Genomic DNA, 18,811 nt, shown 5'->3' on the forward strand with positions numbered 1-18,811 from the left:
TAAAGAAAAAGAAATATTATAAAATTGCACATTTCCTCAATTATAAGTAGCTAAAAATCTCAATTGAATCGTTAACCAAAATCAGTTGTTAACCACCGGATTGCCCAAACTCATCTTGAATCTTACTATTAATTATCTGCCATGGTGATTAGCTGTCAAGTTGCTAAACAAAAACATAAATTTTAATATTAAGCTTTGTATCATTTCATTTAGGAATGGGTAAGAAAAATGGATCTTCTAAAGTCGCATGAAAATTGAAACAGTGTGATCCTTTAGATACATGTCAAGAAAAATGAATTGCAAATAGAAATGAGGTATAGGAGTCTCACATAGAGGGGCGAAACTAGGGCTAGAAGTCGATAGAAAACCCTATATGCCTGGAGAGGAAATGACGGTGAGCCGGAACAATGAAGGAGAAACTTTGCTGCAGTCGCCTCGCTACCCTAGCTTCGCTACGAAGCTTCACCGTCGAGGGAAGAGGACACCGCACAGGGAGGGAAAGCTTCGCTGTGAGAGGATGCGGCGAGCGTCGGGGCGAGAATGTAGAGCTTCGCTTCGTCGCTGTGAGAGTTGATGAGCACAGAGAGCGTCGCCTCGCTACCCTAGCTTCGCTACGAAGCTTTGCGGGCGAGAGAACAACTTCGCGGCGAAGCTTCGCGGCGAGGACGGCGTGCCCTAGCTTCGTCGTTTTTCCTTGCCGAAGAGAGTTGTGCGCGACGTTCTGTGAAAAAGCAAAGCATTGTATAAGTCAAATAAAAGAAACATCAAATAAAGCCACGTAATGGCTAAGGAAAAGAAGGAAATAAAATAAGCCATGTCGACTTTCATTTTCTGCAGTCGCGCACAAGCACGGAAATGAAGTCCCGCAGGATATCATCATTGTATATATATATATATATATATATATATATATATAAATTAATAGCCTTTTAATTTTGTCCTCGATAAAACTAATTAAAAGGATTCTAGCTATAAGCTTTGACCTTGCTGTAAAAAAAAGGGTCACAGAAAACTAGATGGAGTTGTGGTTTCTTCCACTGAACAGATGCATGAATAAAGGCTTCTTTTGCATGCATGCATGCATATGCTAATCTTAATTAAGAGCTTTTAAATTAAAATAAATTTAAATAGTTGGACCTGATTCTCCTTGTCTTCTTCTTATTAATAGATTAACCAATTGCATTAATGGGTGCATTTTCCAATTATTACATGAAACCACGAGCACGAGCATGTCTGTCAGGCTTTTGCGCTTATATTAATTGATCTCCATCCTAGAACATCTCCAATAGTTAAAATTTTAAATGAATTTTTTTTTAAAATTTTAATATGTCATATCAATAATATGAAAATTTATTGAAATATTTTCAATGGTTAAAATTCTAAATGAACTTTCTTATGATCCATATCATAGCATGAGTTAAATAACTTCATGCATATTGCATCAAATTTAATACAAAAGAATAGATTTGTATTTTCACTATTGCTCTTAAACTACAAATCTCAAACCTCACCTTTATAATGATTCTAAGATTTTTTATTCAACTTTTTTAATTTTACAAACCTCTCATAAACCTTGTATTAGAGATGCCCTTAGGTATGTTTTTGTGAAGGATAGTACTAAATAATTAAAATATGACCAGTCAGAATACATGTATACATGTATGTACAAGGATATTTTAGTAATATCATATTTATATATTAATTACATGCATGTACATACATTATAATTCATTTCTAACTGGCCAGATTCTGACCAACAAAATTTATTATTTTATAAATATTGATACATCATAAACATATGATATTTATGATATAATACTGACTTTCTATAGTCATTCCATCATATACCTAACAAATATGTATTTATTTTGCATCATATCTATGAGACCGGTATTAGAAATGTTAAAATAACAGATCTATCTTTTGTGTAATGAATTAGACTCCCACTTGAGAATCTCAAAAGCTGTAATTGCGAGAGGAGGTTTAAGTCTTTTAAATCTGTAAACATAGTCATAAACTCTGTTTTTTCTGGTTATGTATACAGTATCCTATCATTGAACAAAGTCATATGAGTTTATATTTGCGTTCATGAAGATGCAATAAATGATTTATTTTGTATAAATAAGCAGACTCTCCTTCCTGTCTGAAGGAAAAATAAATATAGAAAGTTTCCACTAATACAAACAAAGTTGGTAATTTCATGACAGGAAAAATTAAAACTATCTGAACAGTTAAATTAGAAGCTACCATCTTTGCAATCTCATTATCTCAATATTCTAAGTGACTAAACAGCCCTGTATACACACACTCTGCATGCATGATTGCAGAAGATAAACATATCTTTCTCAGATAAATTATTTGCATCAGTTCTTCTATTGTTGGATTATCTTATCTGGCTCACATAGAATAATACTCTCTACCACTTGCGGTGCCATAGGTTGTTGAATGGTTGATGACAGTAAGACCTATCACTCATGCCGGCTCGCACTAGAAAAGGCAAAAGCTTTTCCCTTTTCCCTTAACCAGAGGAAGAAAAGGGAAGTGTGGAGGCGGACCACTTTGTTCGCACACCGACCCCTTGTGCATCGATACTTCATCAATTATTTAAAAAAAGAAGAGTGATTCTTTGACAAGCATTAAGCTATTTGTAACAGAGGACAACATATTAAAAGAGAATTGGTCAAAAAACAAGAGGAAAACCCAAATAGGAGTATCATTTGACAAACCAGTGCCACTTTCCCTCTTCACTTTCATCCCTTTTGAGGCTTGCTTATGTATAGGTCTCCCCTTTAACGTGCTTCTTTACAGTCCCTGGACAAACCGCTTTTTGTCCGTTTTTGCTGAGAAACCTTGCTCCGGGCCATGTCTATCTTGGCTCTAATCCATTCTTCACCAGAGAAGAGTGGCAGTTTAGTGAGGACAAGGCGTATTTCTTTATTGTTTCTTTTGAATTAGTGCACAAACATTGAGCTTTATCTCGATACTTGCTGATGCTCTAATTTCTAGTCAGTATCAATTCATAAGAAATACTTCTAATGGTTTGGCGTATCCTAAGATTGTATTATCTTTTGAAAAACATGCATAAGTGAATGAGTCCAATAGATCAACATGCAACTTGTTATGTCAGGATTCCTGGAAAGAAGGGAAAAAAAAAGTGTGGTAAGGACTTTGACATTTATTGCGCTTGTATGACTTTCAAAAAAAGGGTCCAACATTTACTTCTCAGATAGAAGCAGAAAAGTTGAACTACTCTTGATTGGTGTGTCAGTTTTTTGGGGCCTTTAAAAACACATATCAAACACACTGCAGTACTGCACGCACTTGGACTGTTACCGTCCGTCTTCAGGCTCAAATCCTCCAATTTTTTTGTTTGGTTGTTTGGTCTATGGTGTGGTTGTGCTTCATTTGTCCAGAGGAGGAGTTGTTGTACTCAGTGGTAGCTGGAGTTTGTCTCGAGACCCATTCGTTCATTGTGTCACTGTCTCTGGTCCTTTTTCAGCTACATCTTTAGGTGACTCTCGTCTCCTAGCTCACGAATTAAACATGGGTTGCCTTTGCCATTTGATTTTGTTGCATTGCCCCCAAATGCTATGCGCTCACCCCAAGTTCTGCCTCGTGTACTAATAGATCATGCTTATGGAATTTGAAGGGAGGGTTGAGGTAAAAATGCAGGACGAGAAACGCCAAGGCCACCTTTTGGAGGAAATGCACTCTAACAGGCTGCCTTCAGGGCACAACCGCTCCGAGAGGTACACCTATTCCCCTTTGAAAATCTACTGCTGCTGATTTATTTATCTCTTTCTACGTTCTTTTCCGCTGGTGCTTGAAGAACGCCAAGGTTATTTGGGAAAGTGGGAAGTGTCAATGCTGGTGGTGAATGGGGGAACTGTTTCTAGTAGCTTTATGGCTTTCTTTTTTCTTTTCCTCATAAATATTTGGCATTCAGTACTTCTTAATAATTATATTTCCTCATGATTTCTGGTCTGAATGCCAGTGATACCCAGAAGAGTAATGGAGAAGATGAACTGAACCCTTTCTCTGGAGCAACCCATAATAATGCTAAAGCAGTAAGTAGAATCACATGGATACTTCAATCTCTCTTGATTTCTCTTTTCTGTTTGCTTTAATAACTCAAGCAATTGTAGAATTTGGTTGATACTCCATAAATGTATTATATGTGGTGATATATGAGCTGTTATTTCTTATTATTAGAGAAGACTATTATTGTTGTCCGTTTGAGTAAAACTTTAATGGTGCTTCTCTACGTTGAAGCTTAATGGAAAGCCCAATGGTGACGGCCGGATTGAGGACGATACACCACCAGGAGCTAAGGTCCACAGCACGTTGAAGCAAGAGGTACTGCTGCTAAATTGCGTCTGGTGTTTGTTCGGTTAGATAATGTACACGACAATTTTACTGGCAATTAACTTGATAGCTAAGCTAAATTAATTGATTTAGATAACATTGACTTCTCGTTGGTATGCTGCAGATTTTGCAACTTGAAAAGCGATTACAGGATCAACTCACAATGAGATATGCTCTTGAAAAAGCATTAGGATATAGTTCTTCTGCAGTTTGTGCCTCAAAAGAAATTTCCATGCCAAAGGTATCTGAATTGCTAATAAAGTTACACTTAAGAAGGAATAACTTAACACGAGAAGATGTTTAGCTATGCTTTGTTAACTTCTATCTGCTGATGCATCTAAAATTACTCATGTTATCAGCCAACAAAGGAACTGATAAGGGAGATAGCCGTATTAGAGTTAGAGGTTATGCATCTGGAGCAGTATCTGTTGTCACTTTATCGTAGAGCTTTCAATAATCAGCCAATGACTAAATTGAGTTCCGAATCAGAGTTGCTTCATGAATCTGCAAAACTTAAGCCCTTGCCTACTAAAGGAAAATCAAGAGCTCCATTGAGTCGATCTGAAGTAACTCAGAAATTGATTACCCGCACAGCGAATGATGATTTTGAACTCAAGTGCCAAGACAAGCTACTTGGTTCTAGTGTCCACCGCAGCCATTCTTCGCTTTCTCACCGTGCAATTTCTTCTGCTAGGATATCTCCTTCAGAAGATAGCCTAGCAAGAGCTCTCGACTCATTCCATTCTCAACCTTTGTTTTTTCATGAGGCAAGCAGATTTAGTGTTTCAATTGCAAACAAAAACTGAGTAAAGATATTTTATCCTAATTGCATGAATTAATTTCATTGAGCAGGAGCAACAAAATGATAATTCTGGGGTGATTAGCTTGGCTGAATACCTTGGGACTAGTATTGCTGATCATGTTGCAGACACGCCTAATAAACTTTCAGAAGACATGGTTAGATGTATGGCTGCTATATATTGCAAACTTGCCGATCCACCTTTGGTTTATCATGGTCTTTCATCCTCTCCGACTTCATCCTTCTCTTCCATGAGTGCACTGTCTCCTCAGTACTTGGGAGATATGTGGAGTCCTGGCTATAAAAGAGAATCCACTCTGGATTCACGATTGGTTAATCCATTTCGGGTTGAAGGACTGAAAGAGTTCAGTGGACCATACAATGCTATGGTGGAGGTGCCCTTAATTTGTAGGGATCGTCGGAGACTCAAGGATGTTGAAGACATGCTATGCAATTACAAGTGGGTTGAATGATTTACAATGCAAAAGGTGTTATATTCTTATGATTCAATTTTTTAGATAGGTATGAATTTTCAAATGCTATGGTAGGTTGATCCTTCATCGAGTGGAGAGAGTCGATCCAAGGAAACTAAAAAATGATGAGAAGCTTGCTTTTTGGATAAATGTCCACAATGCAATAATCATGCATGTAATTACTCTCCTTGCCTAATTTTCTCCATCATCTCATGGTAGTGTATGAATATATTTTCACCTTATGAATGATTTTCCATGCTCTTCAGGCACATATAGAACATGGAATTCCAGAGGGTAATGTGAAAAGAACTTCTTTGTTCATTAAGGTACATAGCAATTCAATGATTTTTAGGAGAACAATAAGGCAAGCATTGTTTCTGTGAAAAAAGAGAAACAAGTTGCTACTTAATTTATTTGTTTTTTGTTTAATTTATTGCAGGCTATGTGCAACATTGGCGGTCGATCCTTGAATGCTGCCATGATACAAGGTTACATTCTTGGTTGCAAAACACACTATACAGGGCAGGTATATAGACCAAGCTCAATCAGTTTGCTCGAAATTTTCTTAGTCACTTAGCTTTTCTTTGTCGAAACTAAGCTTGTAAAACATTGTGAGGCTTAATTACAGTCTGTTGTTCTTGCAGTGGCTTAGGATGTTGCTCTACCCAAGGTTCAAGCAAAAGGCTAAAGACGTCTGGCAAGGCTATGCGATTGATCAACCAGAACCTCTTCTTCATTTTGCACTTTGTTCGGGAAGCCATTCCGACCCCGCGGTAGACTTTTTAATCACATATCATTAGTTAAAGACAGTTTTTGTTCAAGGAGGCCTTTTAGTCAGTCTGGAGCAATGTTGCATTTTAAAACACACTGACAGTTTTAAGTTTAATGCCATTCTTTGACTAGCTAAAGGATGCTGAGTTTTTTATTTCCAGGTCCGTGTATATACTTGCGATAGGTTGTTCGAGCAGCTTGAATCAGCTAAAGAAGAGTACATTCGCGCGACAGTTGGCATTTGGGAAGAAGAGAAGATCATTCTGCCGAGGATCATAGGTTCATATGCCAAAGACACAAAGTTAGGCACCCAAACACTGGTTGATATGATCCAGTGTTACCTCCCTGAGACTCTCAGAATGGCAATGCAGAGATGCCAACAGAGCAAATCCAAGAAGATAATTGAATGGGTGTCTCACAACTTCAATTTTAGGTATTTGCTTTCAAGAGACTTGGCATTTCCACAGATAAATTGAGAACAGAATGAGTTGTGGTGTCATGACAGTATCATTCCATTCCTTTTTCTTTTTTCTTTTTTTTTTTTGTACAAAAAAGAAGAAGATCATACTGTTGTATATTGAGAAGCTTGCAATGTATTAAATGTGCATAATATAATTCAGATCAGGCTTGTGGAAGTTGTGGAATGAAATTCCATCAAACAATATAATGTGCATAGGTTTCTACTTGTTTTCCAAAATAGGAATATATAATACTCACAATAATCTACCTTAAAAAGGTAATGTGCATTTATTATAAGAATCTCAAATTTCTAATTTTCTTATAAAATAAAAAATTATTTATGAGAATGTCTTTGAAAAGTAAATTTCAAACAATTGAAATTAAAATAAATTGTTTTGCATGCGTTTTGGGACAATCTTGCTTTGTGTAAAAATGAATAAATAATTTCTATCTTTACTCTTCTACTAGTAGGGGCGTAGCTAGGTGAAGCTTTGGGGATATAATCGCACCCCTTGAAATTTGAGAAAAAAAATTATACATTGAGAAAAAAAATAAAAAGACTTAATTATAAATTTTAAAATTCTTTGGACTTTTATACTAAAGAAATCTAATGAAAAACTAATCATGTTTTATTTTTTTTCTCTCTCCTGATTTCTTTTTCGCCTCTTTCTCCCATTTTTTTTATTTGTCTTCACTATCGTATTTTTTATTTTTTCCTTGTGTTTTCCCCTCTGTCATTACCGCCCACATTATTGTCACCACACAATATTATTGCCAGCTCTGCCATTGTTTGCTACGAGTTTCGTTATCGTCGCTACACCAATTCTCCACAGCAAATACGTTTTGATTATGGTAAAATTTTCTTTTTTAATCTTTTTCGTTACAAATTTAAGTGCTAAAAAAATATATAGTGTCAAATTTTCATATTCATGTTTTTATTTGCTAGTCAAGTATGTTATTTGTTTACTATCAATTTTATTATTATTTTTGAATGGCTGGAAAAAAGATAGTCATTAAATTAAGTAATTATGTGTTTAAAATATTATTCTAACGATAAATTAGGTGAAATATGAATGTCGAGGTATTTTAAGAAAATATGAGATATACCTACTTCAAATAGGTCATCTTCCCCTCTATTACATCCTTCTCCTCTGTCTTTTCCACCTAATTGATTCTTTGACTTTGAGTCGTAGATGAGGTCTGTGGATTGACAGATAATTGTTTTTGTTGGGGTTGCAAACATAGTCTCACATTGAAAACACATGGGAAAGATCATGGGTTTAAAAGGATGCATGATATCTCCATTGGAATGAGACCTTTTGGGGTGAGCCCAAGAGCAAAGCCATGAGGGCCTAGCCCAAAGTGGACAATATCATGTCATTGTGGAGATATCTAAATTCTTTTCGATCTAACAATTGGTATAAGAGCCCAATCGAACCACGTGGGTGGAATGTTGACCTCGAACGAAGAAGTAGGGGCTCCATGTCCGGATCAAGAGAACCAGACACTAGGCATGATGCATGATATCTCCATTGGAATGAGGTCTTTTGGGGTGAGTCCAAGAGCAAAGCCATGAGGGCCTAGGCCCAAAGTGGACAATATCATATCATTGTGGAGATATCTAAATTTTTTTCGATCCAACAGTTTTAACTAAAATCAAGGGTTAAACTAAAAATATTTTAAATTTGAGTTCATGTTTAACTTATTGAATTCGAAATTTAAACTATTAGAGAGTGAAAATTGATCTATACTAATATTTAAAATTTTAAAAATTGCCCCTACTGGTCTAAAATCCTGGCTACGCCACTGTCTACTAGCAGAACCTGTAGAAAAAATAGCCATGGATCCGACCCGTTGATTAGGAGTGGTAGATCCGAATTCTGATCCGTCAATTAACCATTCTGAATCTCCAACGTCAAGCAACTCCTGAGCCTCGTAGCAAGCAAGCAAACGAACATGTGGAGCACGACAATGGATCAACATCACAAGTTAGGGTTGGAAATTAAATTTGATTTTAAGATTTTAATAGAGATAAATTATTATGGATGGAGATAGAATGATGAGATGGTAATTTTTGATGAGAGTTCGTGATAGGATAGAGATAGAATTTGATGAGGTGATAATCATGATAAGAATAAGAGTTTTGTGGAGATAAAATAAAGAACAAAAATCTAGATTCAATGTATATGAGATTAATGCTTATCCAATAAGTTATAAATATGTATCTTTTTTCAATTAATGAAGTAAATTGAGTTTATTTATTTTATTTTCCTCATCTTCCACTTAGAGTGAATTCTTCTCCTATATCTCTTTTATTTCTTCTTTCATAATTCTTCTTTTATTTCTTCTTTCATAATTCTTTTTTCCAATACTCAAGGTGAGTAATTATGATAATGGGAGTATTAAGATGAAGGTGCTTCTTGAAGTTCATGATGTTTGGGAGGTTATAGAAAAAGACTACATTGAGTCGCGTGATGACTCGACGTTATCTCTAACTGAAAATAACAGTCAGAGAGATTTAAAAAAGAGAGACAAGAAGGCTTTCTTCCTCATTTATTATGTTTTAGATGAGAATTGTTTTGAGAAAATCTTAAGTGCTATTTCAGCCAAACAAGCATGGGAAAAGCTCCAAGTCTCATTCAAGGAGAAGAAAAAGTAAAAAAGGTATGACTCTAGACATTAAGAAGTCAATTTGATGCTCTTCGTATGAAGGAAAGTGAGTTGGTGTCTGATTATTTTTTCAGAGTCTCTACCATTTTCAATCAACTAAAGAAAAATGGTGAGAAACTAGAATAAATAACTATCATTGAGAAAATTCTTCGATCACTGGATTCAAAATTTGATAGCATTACAACTATCATCGAAAAGATCAAGGATCTATAAGTCATGACGATAGAGCAACTCCTAGGTTCATTACAAGCTCATGAAGAAAAGAAGAAGATAAATGAAACATTACTCAACAACTTCTAAAGACGACTCTTCAACAAACAAAGAAAGATGAAAGCTTCAGTAACAATAGAAGTCACCGTGGAAGAGGTCATGGATACGGGCGAGGTTGTGCTAATGAGCAAGGATGGGCTTCCAACAACAACAATGAAAGAGGAAAAAATTCAACAAGAGGATGTGGAAGAGGGTACACAAACTCAAGGTATGATAAATTTTAAGTTAAGTGTTACAATTGTGACAAATTTGAGCATTATGCTAAAAAATATAGATCATCCAAGAATAAAGTATATTAAAGAGCAAATTATATGGAAGAAAGGAATTAAAAGAAGAAGATGGCACCCTACTGCTAGCATATAAAGATAATGAAAGAGGTGAAGATACAATTTGGTATCTCAACACTGGTGCAAGCAATCATATGTGTGGAAAAAGAAACATGTTGGTAGAGCTTGATGAATCAATTGGTAGTAATGTATCTATTGGAGATGAATCAAAGATCGAGGTGAAAGGCAAAAGTAACATTCTCATTCTTTTGAAGAATGGAAAACATGAATTTATCTCAAATGTTTTCTCTGTACCAAATATAAAGAGTAACATTTTGAGTTTAGGACAACTCTTGGAAAAAGGATATTGATGTGGAGGCTTAATAGGAAATAGGAGTAAATTGAGGGGCGTTTAGGATATTTCGCATTTAAGGGTTTCATGCTTATAGGGATCATTGTTCACCAGAGAATGGGAGATGGAGGTTTTTTCCGCCGCCAGCCAAGGAGGAACTTTCTCCATCTCACAGCCTTCGCCGACGACCGACGAAGCCGCCGGCGCTGCCCTCCTCCTCTCCTCTACCTCCTTTTCACTCCAGCGCCGCCATTAGAAAAAGGGGGGTTCGTTTCTTTGGGCCGCCGCCAACACAAAGAGGGCCTTCTTCCTCCTCATCTCCCGCTGCTCGCCGGCCGCCACTGTTTTCGCCGTCTCTCTGTCACAGCATGCATAGCCCGCAGTTGGTAGCTTCTTCACGAGATGCACCTCCGCCTCACGCACGCAGCCGTTCCGGGCGTCGCCTTACTTCTCCTCTCTCCCTTCTCCACGCTAGTCTCGCCCAGGAGCACAACCGCAGCCTCCTGTAGCAGCCACCGACGCCCCCTGCGGTCGACATCGTTCCCTGCGCCCATAGCCGCCTCTTCCCGCATCTGGCGTCTCCTATAGCGGCCATCGCCGCCTATAGTGTCCCCCGCCGCCTCTCCCAGCCACTGCCGCCTCTTCCGACGGTTCTACAGTCGACTCCGATGGCTGTACAGTCGATGTCTCCACCGCTTTCGGCGCAGATCCGATCCATCGCGGTGTTTCCGGCCATCGAGCCGTTATGTTATGTCCTTTGTATTACTAGTATGATTGTGAGACGTTTTTATCAAGCGACCTATGAGCCATCGGTAGGTGTCATATTCCGGCCTGCGAGCCGTGGACATATTTTGGCTTACATGTCGCCTTGTGGACACATGTTATACCGAATTCCATGTCATCGCTCCCAGATCCCAACTCCTCAACTGACTCACATCCATCCACCCTTCACAGCCGCGGCGACTCGATCAACGCCGCAACCAGTTCATCCATCCATCCGAGGGCCCCCCCCCCCCCCCCCGGGGCCAGAGTATGTCATCGTACCTTTCCTGTATTTATTTTACTATTCTGTCATTAATGTTCGGCTACTTATACATTTGTGGGACCCGCCTCGAGCATCGGGCCGCCAGGGATCGGGACAACTCGGTCACTGGATGTAGGCACTGTTGACCATAAGGATGACTTGGTCAACGTAGAGGACAGCTCCCCATCCGGGTCATGGAGATGCGGTCAACCTTCCAGACACGTCACGCCGGCAGGTTCGTCTTCTCAGATTCCTGACAGGATCAGATATGATATTCATCTAAAAGATAATATGCTTATCTTGAAAGATGATATTAGTTTCTTAATTACTAAGGTGCCTATGTCAAGAAATAGAATGTTCTTGCTTAATATTTAAAATGACGTTGTCAATTGTCTCAAAACTTGTTATAAAGATATCACTGTTGTATTTGCAGGGTTGCAAACATAGTCCTATATTGTAAAACACATGGGAAAAATAATGGGTTTATAAAGAGAAAATACATCTCCATTAGCATGAGGCCTTTTGGGGAGAGCCCAAGAGCAAAACCATGAGGGCTTAGGCTCAAAGTGGACAATATCATGCAAATGTGGAGATATCTAAATTACTTTCGATCCTACAATCACTTCAATAACATCTTTGATTTGTGTATCTTAATTTCGGAGAACTAGAATTACTTTCAAAGAAGGAGATAATGAGATAACTATCTTGCATCAAACATTCTGATCAATTATGTGAAGCATGTCTACGTGGAAAGCAATTTAGAAGAGGTTTCCAAAGGAGTCAAGTTCAAGAGCCCAAAGTCGCTTGAACTTATATATACAGATGTTTATGGTCTAATAAAGCCTAGTTCACTTAGTGATGCGAATGTATCCTTGGTGATTTAGGAGGAATTAAGGAGAAAGAGAGGGGCATTTCGGTCTTTTTACATGTGGAGGGTTTTAGTTTTTAGGGGTGCACTATTCATCATGCGAGAGGTAGAGAGGGGACTGGGTTTTCTTTCGCCGCCACTACCACAGGACGCATGCCTGGGTCACCTCGCCGCCTCTCCTCTCGCCAGAAGCCCTTTTCGACGCTGGCTTCCTCGCACCTGGCCACTAGTCTCCCTCGGAAGGCCCACTCTCACGCACACTGATGGCCTCATTGATCGACGCCGCCTCCACTCACACACAAGGAGGGTTGGGCATCGAGTCACCACTGCTGCCTGAGCTTGCCAGCATGCCGGTAGCCCATACCCCTCTAGGTCTCTCCAAGGCGATGCCACAATGTCGTTCGCGCCTCCCGCTGCCTACGCAGTCGTCATCGCTCGTCGCTTCACCAGCCAACGTGGCCCTGCCGCATCTCCCCTCTCCATGCCTACACCTAGGTTGAACGCACGTCGCCTTCTCGAGGCATCGCCAGCAGCTCCAGCGAGCAGCATTCAGCGCCATGACCCACGCACCGGCTCAACCCCCTTTCAGTCGCCGCTGCCGCCAACGACCTCCTTTACGACATCCACAGCCATTGTCATCCTCCTATCCACGTTGTCGTACACTTCTGACGCTGATCCGGTATTCGATCCACATTGATGTGCGTTTTCGGCATTGATCTGGCCTTCGAGCCACCATTGTGTTCTGGCTATCGAGCCGCTATTTAGTTCCCTCTGTGTCGTTGTTGTCTTTCGGCCTTCACACCACTATTATGATTGTGAGCTGTTGGTATTATCTGACCTGCATGTCATATTCCGGCCCGCGTGCCGCTGTTGTATTCTGGCTGCGTGCCTTCTTTCGGATCCCTGCTGTGTTTGGCTTCGTGCCGTCGCCTCTGGACCAAGTTCCTCATCTGGCTTATATTCACCTACCCTTTTGGATCATGAAGACTCGATCATCCTTATGATCAGCTTGCTAATCCACCAGAGGGTGCCCTCCCGGGCCAGGATCTGCCTCGAGCATCAGGGTGCCAGGGGCTGGGGCAACCCGGGCCCTGTTTGCAGGTAGTGTTGACCAGAGATCTTTTGACGACTTGGTTAACATAGAAGACAGCTCATCACACTCCCCCTCCAGAACATGACGACTTGGTCAACATTCTAGCCACGCCATTTCGACAGCTCAATCTTCTCAAATTCCCGACAGGATCACTTAGTAAGAGTAATTATTTCATTCTTTTCATAGATGACTTTTCTCAGAAAACTTGGGTATACTTGAAGTAAAAAATCAGTGATCTTCAGCATATTCAAGAAATTTAAAGCTACTGTAGAAAAGAAGATCAGTCTCGAGATCAAAGCTATGCGTTCTGATCGACGAGGAGAATTTACCTCAAAAAAGTTTCAAGAATTTTGTGATGCCAACAGAATACAACGACCTTTGACAGTTCCAATATCCCCTCAAGAAAATGGAGTGGCAGAAAAAAAAAATCGAACCATCCTTGACATGGCAAGAAACATTCTCAAAAGCAAGGGGCTACCAAAGGAAATTTGGCCAGAAGCAGTTGCATGTGCAACATACTTATCCAGCCGATCACCAACAACGAGTGTGTGGGGGCAAGACACCACAAGAAGCATGGAGCGGAAGGAAACTTGAGATTTCTTATCTAAGAGTTTTTGGATGTATAGCCCACGTTTAGTGCCTAATGAAGCAAGAAGCAAACTAGATGATAAAAGTAAGAAGTTTATTTTTATTGACTATGATACTAACTCAAAAAGGTATAATCTATACAGTCCAAATACTATGAAGACAATCGTCAACCGAGATATTGTATTTAATGAAGAAAAAGCATGGAATTGGCAATCTCAAAATGAAGATTACAACTTCTTCCCATACTTTGAAGAAGAAGATGTGGGGTAACCAAGGGTGGAGCAAACAAGAGATGAGCCTACTACTCTATTGGTAACACCAACATCAAGTACTCAAGGAAATTTATCTGTATCAACTTTAAGTGAAAATTCAAGTGAAAGAGTACATTCTTTAGAAGCTTACCGAAAATTTATGAGGTAACTGAAAATCAAGATAATCTTACTCTATGTTGCCTCTTTGTCGATTGCGAGCCTATATATTTCCAAAAAGATATAAAAAGTAAAAAGTGGAAAGATGTGATCCACATCACCGTCACTCTTCCACTATAGAACTTCTCCTTCTCGGAATTACACCGAATGTGGAGAAACCTTACACATTTACAGTTCTCTCTCTCTCAAATTAACTCACAACTACTACAAGGAAGAAGAAGAGGATGATTACAACCTTGGAATAGCTTCTTCTTTGTAGTGTACAACTTGAAAATATGGCAAGGAGAGCTTGAACTTGTTCTTAAACACTTGAGAGATCTTGAGCACTTGAGAGCTTTTTATCACTTGAGAGCAATAGAACAGTGTATTTACGGTGAAGTTTTTGTTGCGTAATTTTTGAGCTTTTAAACGTCTTCAAATATAACCATTTCTCACATAATCATCGCCGTGAATCGATTGGATATATTTCTAATCGATTCAAAAGTATTCGTTGAGCGCCATCATATCAAGGTCAACGGTGTAGATCATTTGGTTCGAACCTCAATCGATTGGGCCAGTATTCTCAATCGATTGAATTCATCAATCGATCACTAGATCGATTCAGACCCATGCTGAGTTCTTCGCGCAGAAACTCCTTCAATCGATCGACCGATCGATTAGTTTACTACAATCGATCGGCTGATCGATCCAAGAATGTTATGTACTTCGCGCAGAAGCTTTGTCAATCGATCGACCGATCGATTGGTTTACTCCAATCGATCGGCTGATCGATCCAAGAGCGTTCTATGCTTCACGCAGAAGCTTCCTCAATCGATCGGCCGATTGATTGGTTTACTCCAATCGATCGGCTGATCGATCCAAGAGCGTTCTATGCTTCACGCAGAAGCTTCCTCAATCGATCGACCGATTGATTGGTTTACTCCAATCGATCGGCTGATCAGTCCAAAAACGCTCTGTTTCACAGCCACGCGTCTCAATCGATTTACCAATCGATTGTTGGTTTCCCAATTAATAGCAAGTGGATTAATACATATTTCTTATAATAAATACCCCATGCCAGATGAGCGCATGTTCCCTGGACTTTCTTGCCTTACATCCAGCCTTCTGACCTGCAAGGACTTTTCTTGCTAAGACTCCGATCCTTGACCTTCTTGGACTTCTCTTGCCTTACATCCGGTACATTCTAACCTACAAGGACTTCTTTTGCCAAGAATCTGATCCTTGACCTCCTTGGACTTCTCTTGCCTTGCATTCTGTCTTCTGACCTACAAGGACTTTTCCTGCAAACTTATAATACATATTAGATCTAAACGTATTAACCTAAACTTAAATAATTGTCAACACATTGAAACTTCGAGAACATGATTGCACCAACACAACCAAGATTCGAGTTCATAACAAGTCTGTAATAGCACTAGAAAAAAATTCAGTCTTCCATGTAGAAGCTAGCACATTGATACTTGGTATCACTATATCAGAGAGTGCATTACAAGAACAGAGGTGCAAGTGGAATATATAAAGTCTCAAGATCATGTTGTTGATATTTTTAACAAGCCAATCAAATTTGAAGACTTCATTAAGATGCGATATTTGCTTGGAGTCACAAAATCAAGTTTAAGAGAGGATGTTCGAAATTAAACTTGATTTTGATAGAGATAAAATATTATGGATAGAGATAGAATGATGAGGTGACAATTCTTGATGAGATTCATGATAGGATAGAGATAAAATTTGATGAGGTGACAATCATGATAAGAATAAGAATTTCGTGGAGATAAAATAAGAAAAAAAAAAATCTAGATTTAATCTATCTGAGATTATTGTTTATCCAATAAGTTTATAAATATGTAACTTTTTATAATGAATGAAGTAAGTTGAGTTTATTTGTTTTATTCTCCTCATCTTCCCCTTAGAGTGAATTTTTCTCCCATATCTCTTTTCTTTCTTCTCCCATAATTCTTTTTTCCAATAGTTAGGGATCTTCCCTCGATAGGGAGGGAAGATATTGGTTTGGTGTTGGCATGAACTCTCATTATGAGTGGAGAGTTCGAATGATCGATAATGATAGGAGATGGAGGAGGGCCGGTGAGATGAAGCTAGCTTATTGTGTTGAACAGTATCTCAGTTTCAGGCAACTGCTTGTGATGGCTAACTGATCATTCCCTGCTGATTTGCAATTTATTGTTTATGGTCTAACAAAAACGTCGAATTAATTATCGATCCATCTCTACATGTACTGTCGGTTCTTCCTCAAAATAACTTTGCTAGCATTATCGGCGATATCGTGTGCAAGCTAATTAAGCTTGCTGCAGCACACGTACCAAATGGAGCTCCGGTCTCGCTGCCTGATCTCGTACGTACGTTACGGTACTCTGATCCATCCTTCAGCCTACCACACTGAACACCTTCGTCGATGACTTTTATTACGCCTACCTTCTCAAGAATTAATTAATTTGCATGGACCAAAGTCTAGCTAGATGCCTTCGGATGGACTGGGTTCACGTTGAATCCGTGCATGCCCACGCCCATATCGCCCTTTAATTAATTCGCTTTATCGTAGTATTGGACCAATTCAATTAATCTACAGATCCGCGAATCGGCATCGATCGTCGTCTCCACTCTCCACGGCTCGAATAAATAATCGGTGCAATACTGCAATTCACGAGATGTGTGCCTGCCTGCAAAAGTTTCCAAGTCAACGTACCACGTACGTAGCACTACTGTGTGCAAACTGCCACGCCATGAATCTTGACGTTGACCTTCTTTTGCATTATCTAGCTCGTTGAATCGGAGCGATCGAGATCAGGTACGACGACTGTGGGGATAGATAAGCTGCTAACTTTTGATTAAATGCGTTGAAAATTAACTTTACGGCAAAATCTGTTCGTGCATCTCATTGACTACGTAGCACTACTGTGTGCAAACTGCAACGCCATGAATTGTTATCGAATTTTTCTGGCCGCATATTGAATTTTTTAGATATTCAATTTGACAAATATTATGATATATCCTAAGACGAGCAATACATTATTAATTAAGGACCATGAATGCAAAGGGTACGTGTCGATGTGTTAGAACGTAACCATTACGATCGAGACGAGACGATGGTCCGCGACCAGTGGTCCACTACCGGTCCTTATTATTGTATACACTTCATGCAAGTTGGCACCTTAAAATTCTGATCATATCATGCATCCTACGCTACGGTCTAAATGAATTAAATTAAAATCTGATATTTTCCTAGTGTTCGTAACACTATTTAATTAGATGCGTGATCGACGATGAAGATATTTATCGGTCAATTAATCAAGAAATTAATAAGAAATACTGTTTTTGTCTCGTATCCATCGCAATTAGACAAACATTTGCATGGAGAAACCAAAAGTATTACTTTTCACATATGTTTCTTATATTTTATTAATTTAAGATAAGATACATGATTCTCTCTTACAAATTAGATTCAGAAAATCGGTGATGGATAGAATGAGAGAGACATTATCGAACCGATGAGAAAATCGTACAAAATTTTACTAGAATCAAGCTGTCCGTTGACTTTTAAAAAATTGGGCCACGTGGCGTTCTCACCGTCAATGAATTACTTCACTCTATCCTTGATCTAAATTGCTCATTTAGACGCTCGACGGTCCAGATCATTCGCGGTGCGGAACACCGCATGGCAGAACCAAAGTCGATCCGCTTCGATTTACTCCGGAATGGCAACCAAGTCCGGCGAGAACTTTGGCCCTCTTCTGCCTTCCCTCGGCGACCTCCGCCGCAACTGTTCCCTATCTTCCTTCTCAGACCGCTTCCGGCAGGCGACATCCACTGGAAAAACAAGGGGGCCCACCGCCCGACGGCCACGCCGCCGCGCGGCGTCCGCCAGCGCCGCGCTCGCCTTCACCGCCAGCGCCGCGAGGTCCTCGGGTGGGAGAGGGTAGCTGAGCACAGACCGCGGGAGAACGAAATAGAGCTGGCCCAGGCAGAGCTCCTCTCCGACGTTCACCGGCGACACAAACCCTCCGATCTCCATCTCGTCCGCGTCGCACACGAAGAAGCCCGCCGCGTCCTTTCCCAAAACAGTACCCGCCGTCGCCGGATGGGCGTACTCGAGGAGCCCGCCATCCGGGAGCACCACCTTCGCCGTCTCCTCCATCTCCGTCATCGCCGCGGCGTTGCATGAGGCGCAGGCTCCCATCGCCGAGCTGCGAACCAGGTGCCGATGTATCGAACCGTCGCCGGACGAGGTAAAATAATCGCCGATCTTTGTTATTCTTTCTCGCTGTTTAGTTTAGTTTAATTTGTCCGGCGAGACGAACGCATTTGGGCGAGAGAGTGCATTGATATAGAGGACGCGGCGCGATCATTTTCTCGCGCAACGAGGTATG

The 18,811-nt window shown here is 39.9% G+C and overlaps 2 protein-coding genes across 3 annotated transcripts; one reads left to right on the forward strand and one right to left on the reverse strand.

Moving 5' to 3' along the window:
- The first annotated feature begins 2,758 nt into the window (after positions 1-2,758).
- Positions 2,759-7,043, forward strand: LOC122017976. 2 transcript variants are annotated; one of them, XM_042575709.1, is made up of 12 exons: positions 2,759-3,511; positions 3,650-3,749; positions 3,995-4,067; positions 4,273-4,356; positions 4,490-4,606; positions 4,725-5,132; positions 5,218-5,624; positions 5,713-5,812; positions 5,904-5,963; positions 6,077-6,163; positions 6,282-6,410; positions 6,570-7,043. In XM_042575709.1, exons 2-12 carry the CDS (start codon positions 3,667-3,669, stop codon positions 6,882-6,884), a joined length of 1,863 nt encoding a protein of 620 aa, XP_042431643.1. In that variant the 5' UTR covers positions 2,759-3,511; positions 3,650-3,666; the 3' UTR covers positions 6,885-7,043. The 2 variants fall into 2 exon arrangements, with proteins under 2 accessions (XP_042431643.1, XP_042431641.1); XM_042575707.1 differs by having other exon boundaries at positions 2,762-3,511; positions 3,628-3,749.
- Positions 7,044-17,831: 10,788 nt separating this feature from the next.
- LOC122016402 lies at positions 17,832-18,764 on the reverse strand. Its single transcript, XM_042573684.1, has one exon. It carries the CDS (start codon positions 18,619-18,621, stop codon positions 18,130-18,132), a length of 492 nt encoding a protein of 163 aa, XP_042429618.1. The 5' UTR covers positions 18,622-18,764; the 3' UTR covers positions 17,832-18,129.
- Positions 18,765-18,811: the final 47 nt, after the last annotated feature.

This window comes from Zingiber officinale, chromosome 8B (genome assembly GCF_018446385.1).
Source record: "Zingiber officinale cultivar Zhangliang chromosome 8B, Zo_v1.1, whole genome shotgun sequence".
Taxonomy (NCBI): Eukaryota; Viridiplantae; Streptophyta; class Magnoliopsida; order Zingiberales; family Zingiberaceae; genus Zingiber; species Zingiber officinale.

Bases quoted from the DNA above. Each gene is read 5' to 3' on its own strand.
- LOC122017976 (XM_042575707.1), top strand. From the start codon at position 3,631: ATGCTTATGGAATTTGAAGGGAGGGTTGAGGTAAAAATGCAGGACGAG. The intron at 5,625-5,712 runs GTGGGTTGAATG...ATGCTATGGTAG, and splicing joins GACATGCTATGCAATTACAA to GTTGATCCTTCATCGAGTGG. The intron at 5,964-6,076 runs GTACATAGCAAT...AATTTATTGCAG, and splicing joins GAACTTCTTTGTTCATTAAG to GCTATGTGCAACATTGGCGG.
- LOC122016402 (XM_042573684.1), bottom strand. From the start codon at position 18,621: ATGGGAGCCTGCGCCTCATGCAACGCCGCGGCGATGACGGAGATGGAG.